Source organism: Delphinapterus leucas, chromosome 1 (assembly GCF_059928025.1).
Source record: "Delphinapterus leucas isolate spDelLeu-1000000601 "Yukka" chromosome 1, BTC_Dleu_Yukka2, whole genome shotgun sequence".
Taxonomy (NCBI): Eukaryota; Metazoa; Chordata; class Mammalia; order Artiodactyla; family Monodontidae; genus Delphinapterus; species Delphinapterus leucas.
In genome coordinates, this window is record NC_143129.1 from 108078223 (window position 1) to 108096722 (window position 18500).

Sequence of the window (18500 nt, forward strand, 5' to 3'; positions counted from 1 at the left end):
TCTCTGACGCACTTCCGGAGCGCGGTGGGGCCGCCGCGGCGGCTGCAAGCCTGGAGGATGGTGGTTACTAGGTCCGCGCGGCCTCAGGCCGGGATCCAAACCACGTCAGTTGAAAGCTCCCAGCAGAAGGTAGGAGATCTCAAGGCTCCCTCATTTCTTCTCGCTGGTTCGCAGAACGGTGCTCAGGGAGGTGGGTGGCGCTGGGGTCCCGCGGAGCCTGGGGAGGAGCGGCAGAAAAGCCGGAACTGGCAGCGCGCAGCTGTGTACCAGGCTCCGCGCTAAGCCTGTAGCTTCCTCCTCAGACCTCACTAGGGTCTTTTAACGTAATGCTTGGCAGGGAATAGAGAGATTAAGTAACTTATTTTGCGGTAGTTCAGCTCCGTAATGCCGATGTACAGCTCAGGCCTTTTAATCTTACTGCTAACACCGTACTAAGGAGGATTAATTTCGGTCACCAAGCGTGAGCCTCATTAGCTGGATTGGATGGAGGAGGCACCATTTTCACGTGGGAAGACTGGCTGTGCCTCGACAGCACCTCCTTCTGGCGTGGGGAGGGCTGTGGTGACGCCAGCTAGTAATTCAGTGGCGTTAGTCGTCCGCTGCCTCTGATACTGCGATGAAGGGAAGGGAGCATTAATTCGCTTAGGTATGAAAACGTAAGCACCGCGACCGATTCCATCTTTCGTCTTTTCCTATATGTTATGTCGGAATGTAGGTCCACCTAGCATATGTGACTTTGAGTGGAGAAAATTTTCTTTTTCAATTATTTGTTTTGTTCCCTAAAGTCAGATCCAGGACTTAGGTGACGCTAGTGAGGCAGGGCCTGCAAATGCAGTCAGATCCAGTATTTAAGTATTGATTTTTTTTTTAATTGTGGGTGGTGATGGTTGTTGTTATTGTTTTGCATTAATCTTGTTTACTGAGGTTTTTAGTGCCCTCTTAAAATTTGCTTCTGAGGGGAGTGCCTCATTCACTTTGCCCTTGTCCCATCCCTACCTAAATCACAGTGTATTTTCACTGGCTTGTAGAATTCTGCTGCCTCAAGAATTCACGCACATCCAAAAGGCTGGAAGGAATCTCCATCTGATGACCCAAGTATTGCTGAGTCACAGACCAGTAGGGAACAAAGTCCAGCTCCTAAAACCAGGAAGAGGAAGAGCGGAACTACAGGTTCATTACCAGGAATGAACAAACCTTCTACTGATGGAGAGATCTCTGAAGCAGAGTCAAACTGTTCTTCTGTGTCTGAGGCCCAGGATCCCATTTTAAGAGTAACTAGGAGAAGTCAGATCTTAATTGCAGGCACCCCAGTTTCCAGTGTAAGGAAAAAGCTGAAAATAACTCGAGTAAGTGAGTCTCATACTGAAGAAGAAGTCTCTGAAGCAGAATCACATATTTCAGGTATTTCTAGAATTGTGCATCCCACAGAAATAACAACAAGAACCAGGAGAAGTAAGGCTAAATCCCGAACCGATCCAAACCAAGAATCCCATGTGGAAGCTAATTCTGATGCTGAGTCATCATGCTCAGACATTTCTTCATTTTCTGGAATTGCAACTAGGAGAACAACAAGGAGTATGCAAAGGAAATTACAGGCACAGACTGAGGAGAATGATACTAAGATTGTACCAGGAAATGAAAAGCAAATCATAAATACACCTGTGAATTTAGAGGATTCAGATACCAGACGAACTTCTCGTTTACTAGCAGGATTGCTTTCTCAGATAAATAAGCCAAATATCTCTAATAATGAAACTTATGATGACCCTGATAATGACTCCTTTGGAAATTCAGGAAAAAAAGTAATAGTGCAAAAACACCAAAGTTTTAATATAAGAGAGGAAAAACAAGACAGTGTTTCACCTCTCAAAGAAATAACAAAGCAGAATTGTAAGAGCTTAGAGGAAGAAGCCAAAGGAATAATAGATGCGGGAAAAGAAATTAATGAGAAAAATTCTCAGTTGAAAAGTCTTTCTGAACTTCAGGACACTAGCCTTCAGCAGTTAGTTTCGCAAAGGCATTCAACCCCTGAAAGTAACAAAACCACCTCAGCATCCTCAAACCTGAACTGTGAGGCTGTAATGAAATCGTTAGCTCAAACATTTGCAGTTGTGGAAGTGGACAGATGGAATGAAGAGAGAAACAGCAGCATAAAAACAAGTGACTGGATAGAACTTGGTGATGGTGGTGATAGTGATGAAGAAGAAGAGTGCACAGTTATATGTGTTGGCGAAGACATGAGCAAAGAAAGGGATGTAGATTTTGAGTGTGATACCAAACTGTGTGAAGTTGAGCCCAGCACATCTCAGGATAAAGATGATTCTGTTTTATTAGTTCTCAGCAGTGATGAAAGCCAGCAGTCTGAAAACAGTGAGAATGAAGAGGACACTGTGTGTTTCATTGAAAATAGTGGTCAAAAAGAGTCATTAAATGGAGACTCAGAAAATACATCACCTGACAATGCATTGTTTGTAATTGACACAACTCCTCGATTGAGTACTGATAAAAATTTTTGCTTGGATGAAGAAGACAAGGCAAGTGAGGTTGCTACTGAGGAAGAAGAGGAGGAGGAGGAAGAAAGTGAAGAAGAACCATCAGACAGTGACAGAAGTAAAGATAATGAGTTTAGTGATGAAGACAACTTACTAAATAGCACAAAATCTAAACTGTAAGTTTTATCTTTATTTTTTAAAGTAAGTTTTTGATACATGTTTGAAGTGGCTAATTTACCATAAAAATATTAGTCATAGAAATTGAAAAAATTATTACTTTGGGTTCTTTATGGAAGAGCTTTTTTATCCAGCATTTCCCTTGTTTATGTGGGTATCTTTGTTAGTCATATTTTTCCCACCAATGAGAGCTAAAAGTACTCCGTTTCGTGGTACATTAAAAATCATCTGGGGCTTCCCTGGTGGCGCAGTGGTTGAGAGTCCGCCTGCCGATGTGGGGGACGCAGGTTCGTGCCCCGCTCCGGGAAGATCCCACATGCTGCGGAGCGGCTGGGCCCGTGAGCCATGGCCGCCGAGCCTGCGCGTCTGGAGCCTGTGCTCCGCAACGGGAGAGGCCACAACAGTGAGAGGCCCCCATACCACAGAAAAAGAAAAAAAAAAAAATCATCTGTTAAGGTTTTCTTGCACGATTATTAAGAGCAACATATAAAAGGGAAGGGAGGTAACTTGGCTTTTTCTACATGTTGATTGTAGAGAAATTGAAAAATAGAGGAAAACCTGAGAAAAACAATAACCTATAATCCCATCTACCACCCATTGAAAAACACTCTTTGGGGGCTATTTCTTTAGTTTCTTTTTTGTTTGTTTTTCAAATTTGTTTTTCCTAGGCACAGGCCCTTGGTGGCAGTGTATCCACTGGAAATACAGGTATCCTTGGTAAGGAACTATCCATTAACATGCCTAGTCTTCACTGTAAACCAGTGAAATCGCTGAGGCTAGTCTCAGGTGTACTTATTTTTTAAAAGCCACACCTCCTCCCCAGGATAATTGTAATGTACACTCAGGGTTGAGAATCACTGCCAAGGCACTACAATTGAATGATTTCACTTTCCAGTAGAGGTTGATTATCAAAACTTTCAACTGCTCAGTTTATATGAATAATTAGGAAAGAAACTGACTGTAAGTCCAAGTGTACTTGTTTATAAAAAGGACTCTTCAGTAATATAAAGTAGAAATTTTTATTACAGAAATATAGCAGGAGCCCAAGCCAACTGCAGAAGATTGATTTGGTGGATCCAGGGTTTGACAGTTATATTTTTTTTAAAGCTCCAGTGGAAAGTACGAATGCTCATTGTTTAAAACTCACTGATTTAGAGGCACTACTAAATGCCCTTAAATTACCCAGAAAAACATTCCAAATTTGGATAACTTAGAAGTTCGGAGTAGAAGACCCTGTCTTTCTCACTGGCTTTGGAGATGGAAGTATGTGGACGTATATTAACTCACTACGTATATGTGAAGTTGAGCAAATTGCCAGATGTATTTCCTCCTCTTTTCTGTAATTCTTTCTTTATAAAATCCCTTTATGAAGTCTATTGTCATGTAATAATGGCCTTAATCCTCTTCTAAGAGAAACTAGGGAATAAATTTTGATGTGCTTCCAAAAGGCTTAATTCATTATTCATCCCATAATTTTCTTCTAAATAAAAATACAGTCTCAAAAAAAAAAAAAAAATACAGTCTCAATTGTTTCCATTTTGAATTAGTAAATGATCTAAAGATCATTTCTTAATCACTTAAAAGTGATCATTTCTCTTTCAGTCTGAAGTTGACTAGCAGCAGCATAGATCCTGGTCTGAGTATTAAGCAGCTGGGTGGTTTGTATATTAATGTCAATGCAGACAAGCTACAGTTGAACAAGAGAACCCTAACACAGATCAAGGAGAAAAAGAAAAATGAGGTAAGTTGTACAAAGCATCCCATTGGTTTTCATAGAACTAACCAGTCACTTCTAGAAATGATTAGTCCTTGGTAAGAGACTAATTTTCCTACAGTGCAACCACATTAGCCTACTGTGCTTTTTTCCCTCTTTCCAGGACAATCATTTCTTCTTTTTTATTATAAAGTCCCAGCTATAGAAGATGAGGCTTGAAAACTAGAGTGATATAGGATCAGTGTTACTCTTCTTGCAATCACCAGTTATGATCCCAAGGGTTGTGTTTTTTCTTTTCTTGCTATACTTTTAGTTCTTAACTGCTTTGGACTGTGTTGAAAATCTGAAAGCTGCGAGTGCCCACTAACCCCACCAGGAAAAAAAAGCACATGTGCGCATAGACATAAAATTGTACGTATATTTTCAGAAAGAAATTACAGGTTAGGTAACCTCATCCAAACCCTCAGTTTCAGCTGTCACCTTGAATGACTTCCAAACCTTTAGTATCAGTATTTTCTAGCCTTGCAGCCTACCCAGGTCTTTAAATCCAGGTGCCTGTTGTTTGTTCATTCAGATGTGCTCAGGCACTTGACTTCACTAATTGCCCTTCTCTTCCCTACCTAAACCAGTTCCTCCTTTTGCAAGGGGAAATCTGTTTCCCTTTTGCACTCAACAACTAAGCCTAGGGGACGGTGCTTGTTACATACTTTCTACTCTGCCCCCTCCTTTCCACCTCACTGTCACTGACTAGTGACATCTGTTGTGTTTTTCATCTAGACTATTGTAGTGGCCTCCTTACTCTTCTTCAAGCCATCCTCCATGGTCTTGCTAGATTTCTTTTTCTAAAAATACAAATCTGACCATGATATTCTGTTTAAGTCCTGTAGTAGTTCCTCAGAGCATTCAAGGTGCCTCTGTTCCTCTAGCTCTGACTGTCCACCTGCTGTGTTCTTACCATTGAAAATTACTATAGTTCCCTGAACACACCCTGGTCCTTCCCAGGCCAATGCAGAGGTTATAAATCACAACCTTTAGGAAGCATTCTTTGACCCTAGTCCTTCCCCCTACCTCCTCTCTGCTTCTGCAACACCTAGTATAGATCTAAGTGATTATTGATCATGTGGTATTCATTGTTTTTTTTTACTGTCTTTTATTTCTGGACTGGATAATTCTTTGTTGTGGAAAAATGTCCTGTGCCTTGTAGGATATTTTTTAGCAGCATCCCTGGCCGCTACCCCATAGGTGCCAGTAGCATCCATCTCTACCAGTGCGCCGTCCCCCCACCTCAAAATGTCTTCAGATATTGCCAGTTGCTCTCAGTTGAGAACCAGTCTAAACCCTACTATAGTACTTGACACACAACCAGCTCTTAATAATCTATTAAATAAATGTCATGCTCTCTTCTCTGATAGGAAAGTCTAGACTGCTACTGTGCTACCCAGCAACTTCTAGTCCTGAACCTGAATTGAGGATTTCTGAATTGATAATTGACTTCTAAATTGATAATTTCAAATGTTATTGACCAAATTAATATTTGCTGTATTCATGTGAACTGTTTTGAGGGTTAAGGAGCAGCTGTCTTTAGTTCTTATACTGGGGAAATGACTAATAACGCTCAGGTTCCTTTTAGTCACATACACAGTATTAAGACAGTATTTAATCACCCTAGGCAAGTAACAAGAAATGCAGAATCTTTCTTTAGGAAAAGATTAACAGATCTGACTACTTAAAATTTTAAAACTTAGGCAAATAAAAACACCTTAAAGACAAGTAAAAGACCACAGGTTAATACCAAGATACAAAATACATTTCTACAAATTAATAAGAACACAACCCTGTATAAAAATGAAAAATAACCCCCCCCAAAATACAGGCATACCACAGAAGAAGACTTATATTACAATACATAGCTAATAAATACACAAAAAGTTGATCAGCAGCAAATGGAAACATTCATGAAGTACCACTGACAAAACACAAAAGGATAATCTCCTGTGTTGGCTATGTAAAGAAAATGGTACTGATTAACTCTTGGTAGGAGTTTATACTACTTGGATGCAAGGCAATTTAGTAGTCCCTATCAAAATTTAAATGACACATTTTGGAATCTGTTTTACAGAAATAATCACAAGTGTGCAGAGATGGTGTTTACAATGTTTCATGGAAAATGTAATGGAGACTTACTAAACTAAATATCAAGAAGAAAAATTATGCATAACAGCTGTTAAAAAGAATGAAGTTGATCTTTGTATGAATTGACATTGAAAGAGCATCTTTGATATATTGTTGGGTTGCCAAAAGCAGATTTGCTCGATGGCATAATTTCATTGGTATACCATAAAAAGCATATGTTGTTTAATCAAAATCTATACTGCTGTTTCTTATCAGTAGTCTAGCTGGTCTCCTCAGATCACAGAAAGCTGTTTTACCAGCATCGAAGAACTTATTAAAGCCTAGTCAGGTTTTTTTCCAGGGAGTTCAAGAACTCTACGGCATTGTTCCTATTGTCTTTCGTTTCCAGTTGGTTGGTGCAGGTGGCTGGTTGCAAACCAATGAAATGCAAGTGGACACATTAACGTATATCTGGTGTGTGCAGATTCAGATTAGAAAAAGAAATTTGAGATGAATATTGATTTTATAGATTGCCTAAACCCTTCAGTTTGTCTTCTAAAGCATTTTTATTTTGATATAATTTACAAATTTAAGGACAGGAGCAACTTTGCAGTAGTATGTTTGTCCATATAGAAGGTTAATATATCTGGAGTAGTCTTCAGTATGGGAGATGTTTCCTTTATAAGGCAATAATGTTGAAACAATAATTACATTCTGACATTTTAAAAACAGTTTAATATTTTTGCAGCTTTTGCAGAAAGCCGTCATTACTCCTGATTTTGAAAAAAACTACTGTGTCCCACGATATAGTGAATCAAAGCATCAACGTCAGAAAAACCGCAGAGTGAGTACAGTGACTCATCATTTCGAATGTTTAATGTGTTTGACGATGTACGTTCAGTTTATCTAACATGGCTGTACAGTTAAAATATATGCGTCTCCAAAGAAAATTGCTACAGATATCTAAGAGCCGTAAAATATGGTTCCATAAACAACGTTTCATACAGATCTTCACAAAGTGAAAGCTCTTTTTTACCATCCTTAAAAACAGTGGCAGCCAGCATATGAGGTCACTGTCCACACCACACCTCTTGGCTTATAGGTACTGTTCACAGAAGGCTGGGAGCTCTGTTGTGGGCTTTTGTAGGGAACTGAATGTAACCATTCAAAACACTGGCCTATTTAGTCTGCCAACTGAAAGCATAGAAGGTATTTTGTTTAGTAAAATACAGGGGACTACTTCCATTTCACCTAATAAGGATAAAGAAATTATTGAGAGAGCTTAAGAGGAAATTTGAGGATGGTGCTCCAGTAATGTCACTAATATGACCAGAGCACCCTGGCACGTGGTAAACACTCCAATATTTGTTGTGTGAATGAACAAAAAATGAAATTAAGCAAATAACTTGCTAGGAGTTTTCAAAAAATAGAAAGTTTTTGAATTTTAGAAATAATAGAAATTTCTGGACTTGCTGGAGTGAGTAACTTTCTGAGACAACTTGGTGACTCAGTAAAAGTGTTAATGTTTACATAAAAGCTCCAGAAGTAAAAATGTTTTTTATACATTACATCTTGTGTAGGGTATTCTAGACAATAAAAATTGAAGCTGTGGGTTACTCTCCCAACAAGTCAGCAGTTCTTACTAAGATACAAAGTAAATTTTAAGGAGCCCTCATTTAAGGAACTGACAGTGCTGTGCCTAATTTATCAGAGAAATCACTTTTTGTGATCTAATCATTTTATGAAAGGTGAATCTGGAGACTAATATATACATTCCTGTAAAGTAACCTTACTTGTTTTTCATGAAATTTTCTTTATAATTTTAGGGGGAGTGAGGTATAGTTTATACACTGCTTATTAAAATTAGAATTTTCTAATTGTTTCTGAAATTTGAATTTCAGCAAGAGCGACAAAAAACAGCAGGTGATGGCTGGTTTGGTATGAAAGCTCCAGAACTGACAGATGAACTGAAAAATGATCTCAAAGCACTGAAGATGAGAGCTAGCATGGACCCAAAAAGGTTTTACAAGAAAAATGATAGAGATGGCTTCCCCAAGTACTTCCAGGTATGAAGCAAACAAAATAATGGTAGTGATGTTCTGAGGATTTTAGTTTGGAAAGCACTATAGTGATTTGTTTACTCTTAAATGAATATTTACAGAGCACATCTGCTTGGGCCATATAATAATGGCCAGAACCCAATTCAGACAGCCACCAGCTTGTAATGGCTTTCCATATAGAAAGATGCTGTTCCAGATGGTAACTAGGTTTCCAAACGGTAACTAGCTTTTCATAATTTCTTCTCTAAAAATTATGAAACTTACAAGATGGGTGTACCATATATGAGTATTATTAGCCTAAGAGCAAGACTCCTTGCAGGATGGGGCAGGAAAGAGGGACTCATGTACACCAAACTCTTCTTTTTTCAAGGTTCTTTATTCTGAAAACAAGTTAAAAGTTGGTTTCCAAAGTGTTTTCAGATGAAAGTCCAATTGATTCACCCTCTGGTAGCTCTCAAGTTCATTTCGTTCTTCTTGGCTACCTTTCTTGTCACTCATGGATTACTGTAATAGTCCTTTGCCTCCAGGTCTGCTCTCCCTTTTGGTCCATCCTCTACATTGTAGGCAGTCATCTTTCCTTTAAAAAAATAGCAATCTGTTTTATGACACACCTCTGCTCAATGATAATCAAGATATTCAATGGTACCTTCAGTGATTCTTATAACCTATAGGATAGAGTTTATATCTATACCCTTTAATGTAGCCCTTCACCATGTGCACCCAAACCAGCTCACTACCCCTTTTTTGGTCACATAGTCTCCTCTTAAGCTCCAACACACTCAGCTACTCAGTCTTCTCAGGATATGCACAGACTGGTCTAGTCATTCTGACTTTACAAGTGTTTGGCTCTGCCATGTTTGCTTGGTGAAATTCTGCCCATACAAATCCAAGCTAAAATGTCATCCTTTGTAAAGCCTTCTTTACCTCCATTCGGTAGAATTCGCCATTTAGTTTTCAGAGCATCGAGAGTGTTTTGTTCAGCATAATATTAGTTATGCTTTAATTTTTTAGTTGCGTACCTTTGGATCTTCCTTGAGACTCTGGGGGCTTCCCTGGTGGTGCAGTGGTTAAGAATCCGCCTGCCAGTGCAGGGGACATGGGTTTAAGCCCTGGGCTGGGAAAATCCCACATGCCACGGAGCAACTCAGCCTGTGCGCCACAACTACTGAGCCTGTGCTATAGAGCCCGCGAGCCACAACTACTGAAGCCCGCGCACCTAGAGCCTGTGCTCTGCAACAAGAGAAGCCACTGCAGTGAGAAGCCTGTGCGCTGCAACGAAGAGTAGTCCCTGCTCGCCACAACTAGAGAAAGCCCACAAGCAGCAACGAAGACCCAATGCAGCCAAAAAAAATTAATTAATTTAAAAAATTATTTTAAAATTAAATAAATAAATTTTTTTAAAAAGACTCTGGCCCCCTCACTGGCAGGGACCAGATATTCTTTGTCTTTGTTTCCCTAACACCTAGCACAGTGCCTGGCACATAGTAGACATTGTAAATTTTACTTGGTTGAACATACGAACAGATGCAGAGTGGTCAGTAAGAAGGTTCTAAGTTGGCAGCAATTATGATAACCTAGGAGATCAAATAGGTATATAGTAGAATGTATGTGTCAATTTCGTTAAATTGGAAAACTAAAACAAAAGACTATCTGTCCCACTTTTCCTCCTCTATTTAGACTATTCATCAAGAATTTACTGGCTAGCACTTATATAAAAGGAATTTTGGTTTTACTGTAAACTCTAATGAAGAAATGTCATTAGTAGGACCCAGTGCAGATTGAATAAGTGACTTTTTTCTTTAAGAAACGGCAAAACTAATTTTAATATTGGTAAATTGTAAGCTGTGTTTTCCATTACTTTCTATAAATATACTTTGTTAGAGCTACCCTGAGATATGAAATATACTTGGCCTTCAGGTATTGCATGACTTATTTCAATCAATCATTCATAGATTGGAACCATTGTTGACAATCCAGCTGACTTCTACCATTCACGAGTTCCCAGGAAACAAAGGAAGAGAACTATTGTGGAGGAACTGCTGGCCGATTCTGAGTTCAGAAGGTAAAGGAATTTATGTTTCACTTTATAATATGTGTGCTTTCCCTTAGAATATGCATAAACTTTAAATTCAAGACAATTTTTAAATGCTTTAGCACAGAGTTTCTCAACAGCAGCACTATTATATTTTTTGGATGGAATAATTATTAGGGGGGACTGTCCTGTACATTGTAGGATCTTTAACAGCCTCCCTGGTGTCTATCCACTAGATGCCAGTAGTGCACTCCCCTCCCCCCCAATTCATGACACTCGAAAATGTCTTCAAGCAGTTTCAAGTGGCCCCTGTGGGGCATAAGCATTCCCAATTTAGAACCACTGCTTTAGAGGGAAGCGTGAAAGTATTTGGCTGACTAGAGGAGAATGAGCCCACAAAGGAGACTGGGAAAGAATAGCCAGGGAGGCATGAAGAAAACCAGGAGAGCACAGTGTCATAGAAGTCAAGGAAAGGGACTTCCCTGGTGGCGCAGTGCTTAAGAATCCGCCTGCCAGTGCAGGGGACACGGGTTCGATCCCTGATCTGGGAAGATCCCACATGCCACGGAGCAACTAAGCCTGTGCGCCACAACTACTACGCATGGCACAACTACTGAAGCCCGCACACCACAACGAAGAGCAGCCCCCGCTCACCACAACTAGAGAAAGCCTGCGCGCAGCAACGAAGACCCAACGCAGCCAAATAAATAAATAAATTGGTGGGGGGGAAGTCAAGTCAAGTTACGGGCAGGTATAAGCTGGAGGGAGTGGCTAACAGTAATAAGTGCTGCTGAGAGCTCAGTTGAGGTAAGAACTAAAAACTTTGGATTTAGTACATGGAGGTCACAGTAACCTTGGCAGAAGGAGTTTTCAGGGGAGTGATGGGGAGGAAAGCAGACTGTAAGGTACTTGAGAGTGAGCTGAAGAAATAAGGGAGAAATCTTTGAAGAAGTTTGGTTGTGAGCAAGATGAGAGAGTCACAGCTAGTGGATGGAGTTGGATTTTTTTTTTCCTGAGATGGGGGCAATTTGAGTATGTTTAAATGTCCTTGAAGTAGGTATGTGTATAGTATAGATTTAAAAGCATACCTCATATAGGAACCTCTGCCGGACTTCTAGATTCGTTTAGTAGCAAAAGTGAAAATGTTTTTCAAGGTTTTTTAAACTGGTGTATTATATAGACATGGAAAACAAGTTTAACTTGAGTGTTACGTAAACTATTTTATGAGTCTGGTTTATGGTGAAATTTTTAGAAACAAGCAATGCTCTTTTCTCACTTCTCTCTCTTTGGAAATCTCATCCCCACAGAGTTGTATTAATCTATATACTGTTGACTTTCAAATGTGTATGTCTAGTCTAGATCTCTCCTGAGTCCAGAGCCCATAACCAGCTACTGCCTCAGGAATATCTAATGGGTATCTCACAGGCCCCTCTAAGAGCTAACTTGGGGTCTGCTGACCTCATCCTCCCTGTACATTCTGGTCCTCTCCCAGTGTTCTGTATCTCATGACCAAACGGCATCACCCTCTGTCCATTAGGGCCAAGTCCTAATACCTCTTCTCCCTTCAGTCCCATGTTCAGACTGTCAGAGTCCCTCCCATTTTCCTATCTCTCAAGCGTGTCTGTTTCCTTCCCCACAGAGGTGTGTGGTACAAGGTGATTGAGTCTTTGCTTACTTAAAATTGACCTATATTTTGTAATCTTCATGATGGCAGTCTTAGAAATTACAGCATGGGTCTCCAGTGGCTGAAAGTTTTCAAAAGTCTTCCTGTACCGTTGCCGTTTTTTTCTTACTAGACTGCAAGCTCTGAGGGTAGGGACTACTATGGCTGGCTGGTTCACTGCTCTGTCCGCAACACCTAGTATGGCTTCTTACACGTGGTGGAACTTAGTGCAGATGTGATGAACAGATAGTGAAAATACAAAAAAAAAACAAAACATGAAATTTAGAAGTGCCTCCCCACCGCCGCCCCCCTCTCCCACCAAAAGGTTACATTAACTTCTAATGTTCGGTGTGTCATACTTTAGAACTTAAAGGTTTGGTTTTTCTTTTTAGATATAACCGAAGGAAGTACTCAGAGATTATGGCTGATAAGGCAGCAAATGCAGCAGGAAAGAAGTTTCGAAAGAAGAAGAAGTTTCGCAATTAAGATTCACCAAGCAAATCACAAAATTTTACATCTCCCCTTTATTTATTACTAAAGATATTTTGAAAACTGACACAACCATCACACAAATTAACATAGCCTGGCCCTATTTATATATAGGGATTTCTCTTTGGAAAAAGTTGATTTTAGAGAGGATTAATCACATGCCCCTTGGGATAAAAATAGGGGTGTCTACAAAGGATCCACTCATGCTTAGACCCTTTGAGGAGGAAAAAAAGGAAAATAACCTCAGTCATTTAACATTTTTGTAAAGTTTTCAACATTTGGTTATTTAAAGAAAATTTAAAACATTTAAAAAATATAAAGTTTGCTAACATTCAAATATTTTAAAGTAATATGATCAAACATACGTGAGCAATATTGTAATGATTATGTAGAGAGGTGTGTGTAGGGGGGAGATGGTGCCCTTTTGTCAGTTGCACATTCAAGTCCAGAAAATTGGTGAAGCTGGGATACAGAGATCTTGTTGCCAGTGTGACAGTCACAGTTGAAACCAAAGAAATGTTAAAAGTGTTCTTGGGGCTTCCCTGGTGGCGCAGTGGTTGAGAGTCTGCCTGCCGATGCAGGGGACATGGGTTCGTGCCCTGATCTGCGAAGATCCCACATGCCGCGGAGCAGCTGGGCCCGTGAGCCATGGCCGCTGAGCCTGCGCGGCTGGAGCCTGTGCTCTGCAATGGGAGAGGCCACAACAGTGAGAGGCCCACGTACCGCCAAAAAAAAAAAGTGTTCTTGGAGCATGTGTATGTTAGTATATGACCAAAGAACTAAATGAAGCTATAAAAAGGACTTAAAAAATAGACTACTTGGAAAGTCTGGGTTAAAGGTAGAAGCAGGAGAGCTATTTTCCTTCTTTAGCAACTGCAACAGGAGGAAAGATAGATTTTCTCCAGATTCAATATTGCGTTCCAGTGAAATAGTATTAATATAATATTAATTTGGCCAGGAGGTAAAGTGGCCCAGCCTATCTTATCTCCAGTGGCAGAAATATGCATCCTGGCTAAAGCAACTCACGACACCCAAGAAGTGTTGGCCATTTCTGTTCATGCTTCCTGGTGGGTTATTGCTTCCTTCATGTCGTTATTCACGGGACGTCTGTTTTGTAGCATACTGCTTTCTTGGGATTTCAGTAAATAAGAAATCTCCTATTTTGTGTTTACTGCTTGGGATCATAAGCAGCCTAGTAGTAAAACAACGACATTCATAGGTGGAGTTAGTGAAACATCTCTCTCTGTTTTATAGAAAAGCTTTTATTCCAAGAATATTAAGTTTTGCCTTCTGGGTAAAATAAGGACCTGCTATGAGAGAATTAAATATAAAAACAAGAAATAATTTACCCTTTACACATTCTTCCAGAAGGAGACATTGTTAGTAGAACGTTTCTTCAGCTCATGCTACTATGCTATAAGAACAGTCAAAGCTGTCAATCCTTTTGTATGGTGTTTCTTGGCGCAATTGAGGACTTACGCGGTTTTTTCTCAGGCTCAAGGTGTGTGTCAACTTTATTCATGACTTTCATGCTGGTTTCTGACTAGTGAATGCTAGAATAGGTTGAATTATTTGATACTTCAAAACTGCAGTTATGACAAATATTTGGTACATTATAGTGCATTTTACAGGGAAAGCAAGATTGGAGAACTAATCCTTCCCACGCAGAGCAGCATTAGAGCTCTGGATTGGAAGGCAGTGATGAGGAACGAGAACTGAACCTAAGCGCCAAGTTCACCTCTCACTAACCCACCTTAGAGGTGCTCTCAGTACGTGTTTTGAGTACAGTTGACTCTTGAACAACACGGGGGTTAGGGGCACTGAACCCCATGCAGCTGAAAGTCAGAAACCCTTAACAGTAGGCCCTCTGTATCCACAGCTCTGCATCTGAGAACCAACTGTTCAACTGCTTGCAGATCATGTAATATCAATACTTTTTAGTATGGATTTATTGGGGAAAAAAATCTGTGTATAGTGGACCTGCCCATTTCAAGCCTGTGTTGTTCAAGGGTCAAATGTATTATAGTTACATTTTAACACGCTCTTTTTTTGTCTCCATTGATTCTTTTTTTTTTTAAATCTTATATGTATTTTTGTAAGCCACATGAGTAACTTGGAACAAAGTAGAGAGTTATCAACGAATGTAAAATAACTTATTCAGTGAAATAAATGCTTCAGCTGAAAGTCATTTAAAGTGATCTCCATAACATTTACTTTAAGGAATTAAAACTGGTAAGATGCATAGTAGCTTCATCTCAAATGTGCTCTTCACAAATTTATTTTAAATCTTCAAAACTGAGTATCAAAACATGGGCTTCCCTGGTGGCGCAGTGGTTGAGAGTCCGCCTGCCGATGCAGGGGACGCGGGTTCGTGCCCCGGTCCGGGAAGATCCCACATGCCGCGGAGCGGCTGGGCCCGTGAGCCATGGCCGCTGAGCCTGCGCCTCTGGAGCCTGTGCTCCGCAACGGGAGAGGCCACAACAGTGAGAGGCCCGCATACCGCCAAAAAAAAAAATATATATATATATATATATATATATAACTAGGTAAAGGTCAGAACGAAGTCTCTTAGTGCTCCCAGCCTTCTACAAAAATCTATACTTGAATAATGTATGTATTTGTCTTTTTTTTTTTAAGCAAAGCAACTGTTGAGAAAAAGTTTTAGTGACTTTGGCTTGTGTCACTAAACTCAGTTCACTTACGGGAACTATTTTAAGGCTTAATGACTATCAGAAGTACATTGACTTCTCAACTGAAAAGCATTGTAAAGTGTACAAAGTGCTGATGTAGTGTGCTAATGAAAGGAGGGCCTTCAGAATACCTTAAGGTCTTGAAAGATTTCTGAAATGCTTTTAAGACAGCTTATTTTAAAAAAAAAGCCTACAAAGCTAGTTTTTTTTTTATTTTCTAAAGTGAGGAAATTAGGGAAAGGAAAATGAAGATGGAAGAAGTTAGAAAACTAACAGTTGATGAAGGCAAGCTCTGAGCTTCCTGGCATCTAACACAAAAATCAGCTCTGTGTTCAGTGTTCTGCCATAATATAAAAACAAAACAGCTGCTTTAGAGAAACACCATTACACCTATTTTTAAGACCTGAAGAAATGTCGCATGGGTCTCATAACAAGGATGTCAGACTACAGGCCATGCTTGGCTGTCCAGAGGATAGATGGCAGGGTTTTAAAAGGAAGAAAGGCTGTATAGAAACGTTTAATGAAACTTTGAGCAACTGGGATAAATTCAAGGGGTCCCACTCTCAGAAATAGCAAATTATAAGAAAATATCACATGAAGAAAATTTTCAGTACCACTTCCGGAATATGTGCAGATGCTCATTCAGTTCAATCCCTCAGGCAATGACAGCTACTGTTCAGAATAACTGCCTACAACATCTTACTGAAAGCGTTCAGTTAGGATTGAAACAAAATGATTTATGAACTCCCCAAGCATCTGACTAGAATGTAAAATTCAGGTCTCATTGTTACACAACTTAAGTGAAAAATGAATGCTTTCAATTTCTAATAGCTTCCCAGAAGCAGGGTCAGTAGAATGACCTGCAATTAAATGTCTTAAGCAGATCAGTGTTTTATCAAATAACTGGAATGTCTCAAACTATGAAATGTGAATTTTTAGATAACAGTGGAGGAGGTTCTGAAAGGGAAATGGTTATCAATAAATACTGAACACCAACTGTGAAAAAGGCAAAAGTATTTTAGGTTCAGGTGATGGGTGGTGGATGATGTATGTTCATTCCAATTATCACTGCATAGAATTGCCCCAAGACTCAGTGATTCAGAACAACCACTGTTTTATTGTATCTCATGATTCAGTGGGCCAGGGCTTAGCTAGGTGATTTTTGCTCTACATGGTATCGAATGAGGTCGCTCAGTGGTATTCAGCGGGCTGCTGAGCAGATCTGGAAGGCCTAAGACATTCCCTGACATGCCTGACACCTTGTAATATTTTCTTTTAAAAGCATGATGACAATTGAAATTTATCTTCAGTTTAATGGTAGTATAGCTTAGAAATTGCTATAAAGCCAAAACATGACCCACACACTTTGGCACTGCATAGTGTTTAGGAAGTCCTGCTCTTCCCCACCTGCCTCCTTCCTAGTCACCCCTCCTGAGGGAAGAGGAGTTGCTAACCAGATTGAAGTGAGCCCAGGATACTCACTGAGCTGTAGTTTTACAAATGAACAAAGTTGCTGTATTAAGAGGTCAGAAACGATCTGCAGTCAGTCACTTTTGCCCTATTAGAGGGCAGGCCTCTCATCCTCTCTTCCAAACGAGGTGGGAAATTAGACATGGGGCCTTCTTGAACCAGGCTTTCTCTGTGAATGGCAGGCGATGATAGGAACATGTCATTCAATCTCGGCTTACCTGAGAAATCCTGTGGTCAGGGTTGCTCCTCTAAAGCTGTTCCATGAGTGGTATACTCTTTTCCATTGGCTCATCTTCCTTATGATTACAACCTCCTTGGCAGAATTGCAAAGCAGGAACTGGTAGGTTTCAGGCACCAAAATCCTGACCTCAAACCCCATGCAATGTATTGAAGTTCTGAGGTTTTGTTCATTAAGGGAAGAAAAATGAAATATGGATATGAAAACTATGGTTAGATTTAATCCAATTACCATATGAATTTTAGCTCTCATATGCAGTGAGGGAAACTATAAATGACTTTGAGCGGTGTTCCTCAACCTTTTTAAATGGTAGGAAAGAAATATGTGCACGCAGTCATCTATATGAAAAAAAATTTATGTGAAGTTTTGTTCAGCCCCTCCCTCCTACATCTACTCCACCCCCATAACCCAGGGAAGTTCACAGGAGTAGTGTACTAAAGAGAACAAAAACAAGGTACACATTGTAGTTAATAAAAGTTTTCTATATCTTGGTATTATCAGGAAGACCTATTTTTTCCCATTTTTATATATGTGTACACACACACACCAAAATGGCTGGCTATGAGACAATGATAACAGGTCATGGCTTAATTTAATTCTGTAATGTGAAGCTCATCAAAACCTTGGCCGATTTATCTGTAACATCTGCCCTTCTAGCCAAATCTGCCACTTTACCCACCTTCAACTGTCAGCTGCCCTCACCTGCCAGGAGGGAGTGGATGTCAAATAAAGTGAGATGAAAAGATACACAACAACTGGCTCAGTGCCTCTACCTGTGCTTTGGTGACTGCTGGATGAATCACAACTTAAACGCTTTTCACATATTTTACCTGACTGTAGTCCTTTAGGGTTGACTCTTGGTTTTTCCTGTAGTGAAAATCATTATCCTGATTTAGCCGAAGGCATTTGAATCAAGATGAGCCTGCATTTCCTTCAAGCTCAATCTCATCAATTCCAGTTACCCTCAATTTCACTCCACCTCAGTCAGTCACCATCATGGACTTACTTGAAACTGGCCAAGATACTGAACTCTGACTACCCCAATCTGTTATCCTGTTAGCCTTCCCTCCAGTTCCCTCTAACCCAAACTTGAATGCACTTTGGAATTATTCGAGGTGGCTCCAAAAGTACTGATGCCTGGGCCCCACCTCCAAAGACTCTAAACTCATGATCTCAAGTATTTCAGCCCCTCTCATTCTCCCAATCCTCCACCCCCATTAGGATACATTTTCCTCCCTCATCAATCTGGATCCGTTGGTCAGACATGTCTTTGTATGTGCCACTAGTCTTGTTCTTTCTTCTTTCTTTTTCTGATACTCTCACCTGCCACTCCCAGCCAAGGAAACGCCCACTTTTCCTTCTG

At 40.1% G+C, this 18500-nt stretch overlaps 2 protein-coding genes across 5 annotated transcripts in view; one reads left to right on the forward strand and one right to left on the reverse strand.

The window, feature by feature from the left end:
- On the forward strand, window positions 1-14927 carry DNTTIP2 (deoxynucleotidyltransferase terminal interacting protein 2). 3 transcript variants are annotated; one of them, XM_089919416.1, is made up of 7 exons: window positions 1-129; window positions 1029-2668; window positions 4254-4410; window positions 7244-7339; window positions 8397-8561; window positions 10508-10617; window positions 12643-14927. In XM_089919416.1, the coding sequence occupies exons 1-7, from the start codon at window positions 58-60 to the stop codon at window positions 12734-12736; spliced, it is 2334 nt and encodes a 777-aa protein (XP_089775542.1). In that variant the 5' UTR covers window positions 1-57; the 3' UTR covers window positions 12737-14927. The 3 variants fall into 3 exon arrangements, with proteins under 3 accessions (XP_089775542.1, XP_022409048.1, XP_089775548.1); XM_022553340.3 differs by having other exon boundaries at window positions 4272-4410; XM_089919422.1 differs by having other exon boundaries at window positions 47-129; window positions 1008-2668.
- Window positions 14802-18500, reverse strand: part of LOC111164065 (uncharacterized) — a 15540-nt gene continuing 11841 nt past the window's right edge. For both annotated transcript variants that reach the window (XR_016394728.1, XR_016394727.1), the window contains exon 3: window positions 14802-17294. The gene's annotated coding sequence lies outside the window, so the exon portion shown is untranslated. The remainder of the gene's footprint in view (window positions 17295-18500) is intronic.